This window comes from Pinus tabuliformis, chromosome 5_2 (genome assembly GCF_031772625.1).
Source record: "Pinus tabuliformis cultivar Carrire ecotype Pingquan chromosome 5_2, CPIR1, whole genome shotgun sequence".
Classification (NCBI taxonomy): Eukaryota; Viridiplantae; Streptophyta; class Pinopsida; order Pinales; family Pinaceae; genus Pinus; species Pinus tabuliformis.
Window position 1 is genome coordinate 186419882 of NC_142306.1, and position 5055 is coordinate 186424936.

The 5055-nt window shown below is 37.4% G+C and overlaps 1 protein-coding gene across 1 annotated transcript; it reads right to left on the reverse strand.

The window, feature by feature from the left end:
* Positions 1-2146: 2146 nt before the first annotated feature.
* Positions 2147-3570, reverse strand: LOC149158182 (uncharacterized). The gene is made up of 2 exons (XM_089437716.1): positions 2931-3570; positions 2147-2817 (listed from the first exon to the last, which is right to left on the reverse strand). Exons 1-2 carry the CDS (start codon positions 3387-3389, stop codon positions 2599-2601), a joined length of 678 nt encoding a protein of 225 aa, XP_089293842.1. The 5' UTR covers positions 3390-3570; the 3' UTR covers positions 2147-2598.
* Positions 3571-5055: the final 1485 nt, after the last annotated feature.

The window sequence follows — 5055 nt, forward strand, 5'->3', positions numbered from 1 at the left end:
ATAACCAAGAAAGTCGAAGGAGCCTTTCAGTTCTCTCGCCTCTTGACTGGTAAACCGAGGCAAACGTGCGCCAACTAACTTTCTCATGGAGTCTGGGTACTTTCCAGAAGTCAATGGCTCCAATAACCTTTTTTGCAATAAAAAACAATTTCATTATTTTAATTAAAATCACTGAACTATCTAGATTAACGAAAATATAAATTAGTTCTAAGCGACAGTTGACACTGTTCCAACTAATTTTCTCATGGATTCAGACTCGTTTTCTGAATCCAATGGATCGAAAGGAATTTTTGCAGTCAAAAGCAATGTCATTTTTTCCAGTAAAATTGATGAAACAGTTCACGTAACACCGTGAATTCAAAAGTGTTTTTACAACTAAAAACAATTGCATACCAATAATAGAAAGCTTAAGCGAGACAATAGACAAATATCAATTACATTTGCAGATATTCAAACAGCAGCTGTACAGTGTTTCACTCCCAATTACCAGCAGGTTATCCTGTTGACTCTTAGCTTGATGCAGCTACACTATTGGGCTCTGTACCTGCATATAGTGTAGTGGCTTGGCTAATTTCAATTTTGACACCAAAAAAGCAACTAAAACCAATATTTCAAAATTAGCAGGAGTACCTGAATGTTGTGGCCATTACAAATTGAGAACCGTGTGCAAAAATTTAAACAGCAGTTGTAGAGGCCTTCACTCCCCACTTACCCACAAAGTGCAAGAACAACAATCTGGCATAAGATACCCACAAAGTGCAAGAACAACAACCTGCCAGAAGATGGTAGAAGTCATTACGGTCGTTCATTTCGTTTCTGTGAGACATTAGAAAAATATGAATTACATTGCAGAAATTCAAACAGCAGTTGTAGAGGGCTTCAATCCCCACTTACCCACAAAGTGCAAAAACAACAATATAGCAAAAGATACCCACAAAGTTCAAGAACAACAATCAACAATATAGCAGAAGATACCCACAAAGTTCGACTCACAACAATGGTTGGGCCGGAACCCTACAGAAGACAGTGAGTTGGTAATTGATGGAAAGTTGTTCTAATTCCAATGAGGAAATTGGAGTTTGAAAGAAGCCAGTAAATAGTGTCATTTAAGACTTATGAAGATACTGCTTGTTTAAGCTTTGCTGCCTGTTGTAACAACTGCTTGAAAACCACTTAAATTCTTTCTATCTAAGCGGGGGGTGAAGGAGACATGCCATTAAATTGTTTAACCATTATTATAGGCAAGCAGAAGTTTTACCAACCTGTTGAAAGATCAGACTCAACATTTTCATTAACATAGGCCTCAACTTGTGGTATAAAACATAAGCCCAAAGAGGTAAAATCAAGTGTGTGCCCAAACTGTTCCCTGTGAAAGTGGTGCATATAAAGGTAGATCTGTGCCTTAAATAGGTGTAAATGACTAAACAGACTTACTGTAATAGGCATAGATATAAAGTACATAAGCTTAGCTGACTACATAGGTTAAGCTTAGTTAGCTTCATTACCTTGGATTCATAGAACCAGGCTACCAGTAACACGGACAAGATATAAGTGTTTTTCAGCTGTAAGAGAGCTTCGATGTTGCATTAAAACACTTTCGAAAAGGTAATGTGGCTATCTAAGCTATGAAAAGGGCCACTGGTTCATATGCTCTTGCTTCTCCTGCTTTTTTGTCGAATCAATTAATTAACTACTAAATCATTCAAGCAAATGGTTTGTTTACATATCCCTTATGGTTTCAGCCACAGGAATCAAAACGAACAGATGCAAGTGTAACAAGGGTACTTTACCATGACCTTCACAGCATGATATCTCAACAATGCAACAATAAAGGGACTGCTACCATTCACCTCCTTTGTCTTTTGACAGTGCAAACAAAGTTACTACCAATAAAACATCTTTACAAGATAGCCTAATTATTACAGGAACAAGAACATTAGTTGTAACCCTTAAATGTGCATCTGAAAGTGACTATAGTGACTATATACATCAACTGTGTCTATGAAGACATCTAGGAGATGAGGCACTCCTAGCGTGTGCTTCTGATTCGAGAGAAATACACCATGAAAACTGAAAAAGTCAAATCCTACAGAGGATAAAAGATGTCAATCTGTACGGACAATGACATCCGAACTATCCAACAGAAAGCTGCTGTGTACATGGAAATCTCGTAAACTGTATGTAACGTTAGCAACGTCTTCTAGATATTTTTCATACGTCAGTCCTGTTAAGGATGGACAAAGTTCGAGCAACAAACTGTCTTTTAGAATGCACTTGTACTGAACATTTGCCTCTGTTTGGATAATGCAATTCAATTGTAAACTGCGTCGATATGTGGTTAGCTGTCTGCATGTGGAACAATTAAGTTGATCCATGAAAACTGTTCCAAATGTATCGGCGGGCAGAGAGCAATTGTTGCAGATTGTAACAAAGGGTTCTGCATGTATGTTTGCTATAGTCAACATTCCTTTAACCTGGTCCATGTTTCAGTACAAGTCTAGCGTTAGATATTGTAATAAAAATGCTAAGAGGACGTTAAATGAACGAGCATAATTTAGGAGAACAGGAAATAAAGATTTATAATATATATTTTGTGCACTATGAAAGAACCTTTGTTGTTGAGGCAGGTAGTTTACTCAGGTCTGCAAGTACCCTGTTTGAAGTGACGGCTGTAATGAATGTGGATCTGCAAGTGCGTAATGACCCACGTTCTTTGCCTCGGGCAAGATTTCGAAACAGCATCATTGGTGCTTCTTGTTTCGAAATTTGTTGTTGGATGGATTTGAAAATTGGTTGAAATGTACTGAAAAGATGCACCTGCGTTGCAAAATGTACTAGTGTTAAATGTAATTGCTTTTAAGTAAATGGTTACTTAAAATGTATAGATGATTTAAATGTTAAAAAGAATAAATGGTTGAATTTGTATATACCGTGGCTTTGTCTTTTTGAGACGGGCCGTCCTTGATAGTTAGGACATATTGACCAGCTATTTCTTTGGCAGCTGTCACAAGGCCGGCTACTATGCCGGTTGCGAATGCAGCTGTGGTGCTGGTGAGCTGGTTAATAGTCGTCGTGGGTACAAATCTGTATTCCGTACAGATAGGTGGAATTGCTTCCAAGATGCTCTTCTCATGCAAAACAAGTATACACGGACAGTCTCCATGGTCGTAAACTGTCTTGGGAGAGACCTTGAAATCTGTGATACAGATTCCCTGGCCCACTACAAGTTTCGCTTCAGTAGCAGCAATCAGGTTGTGTGGCACATTTAGCGTGATTGTCATATTTCCTCTGCTGTCCACTAGGTCAGCACGTAACAATTGAATTCCGTGGACTTGGTCGACCAGTGTTTTGTATATTACTAGAATCTGGCCGTGAAAGATTGTTCCCATTTTCAGGCCTTTCAACTCCTGTATTGTGATTGTTGTGCATAGTTGATGCTTAGCTGCTATTTCAGATGTACTTTCCTGTTTCTGCCTGTAGAACAATATTAAAGAATCTGAATTAACATTATGTTTGTACTACAAAACTTGATGTACTTTCATGTTTCTGCCTGTAGAACAATATTAAAGAATCTGAATTAACATTATGTTTGTACTACAAAACTTGTAAGAATAGATTTGAAGGTTATTTAGTTACTTTTTAGCAGTTTCTGAGACGTTACAAGTCTCTGAGAGAGAGCATGCCTCTGGAGCAGGTACTTCTTCGTGCTGTCTTTTCATATTAATTATCTGTTTATCAGTCTCTGAGACGTTGCAAGTCTCTGAGAGAGAGCAAGCCTCTGGAGGAGTTACTTCTTCGTGCTGTCTTTTCTTATTAGTTATCTGTACAACACGAGTACAAGCTATTAGGTCTACAAGCAAAATGTGTTCCATGTAATAATAAATCTGTACTCTATTAGGTCTACAAGCAAAATGTGTTCCATGTAATAATAAATCTGTGCATAACGTTATTCTATGTGTCGTTACATACCTAGATGAGTTCGCGCAGAGTGTTGCAAGGGAGCTACAAGAAATAGACTTTTAGTATGGCCATTGGAGATTGATATTGCTCGGATAACACAGCATTTGTTTGAACAGAGTGTTGCAAGGGAGCTACAAGAAATAGACTTTTAGTATGGCCATTGGAGATTGATATTGCTCGGATAACACAACATTTGTTTGAATATGAAGTTTAGCAAATTGTAGAGAAACTTGTGTATCAATGCTACTTTGATTTTGCTACACGCTAAAATTGGTTTGTACTAAGGGTCGTTAGAGCTGTAGTAGCGCATAGAATATGCTGTGATCAGACCAATAAGCCCATGTTACATTTATTTCACACTGTTTCATAGGCAAAGTTGTCCAGATATGGTCTATTACTGTTTTTCGGTGCGGAGATAGTTTGCTTGTTATTTCATGTAAGTTTTCCATTTCCATAAATTGTACAAAGAGTTTGCTACGAGCTGTTTCTTGTTGTATGTCAATGTTGAAATCACCAACAACTAAAAAAACACAATCAGTATATGTAGTTTGCGATTTTGCTTCCTTAATTATTTGCATTATCGTGGATACTTGTTCAAATGGTGCTGCATAAATGTTCATTAAACAAATTGGTCGTTGGAAGTACATGTCAATTAGGGTAAGCTCTGTTTTGTTTTTGCAAAATGTCTTTGTTGCTCTAATAGGTATTTTTTTGTTTATGCAAGTAAGAATTCCATGTGTAGAATGTGCAGCGGCAAAATTGAATGATAAGAATTCTTTGACTACTGGTGGAGTGTACAAATGAGTTTCTTGAAAACATAGAATCATATTGTCCATTAAGTCATTGTGATGAATCACGTCACTAAGATGTGCACGTAGACTACGTGTGTTTAGGCTTGCAATCGATAAAACATCCTTGTTAACAGATTTCTTCTTTGCGAATTCTAGTTTCCATGCACCAATTGTTTCTAGCCGTGCCATCTCATTGATTATTTTGTTTTTGACATGGAAGTTTTGTTGTGTCAATTTCTTAATCAAGTATGGTGAGTCAATAGTTCTAACACGTGATAATGCAGTGTAGACTAGACCATGTTTT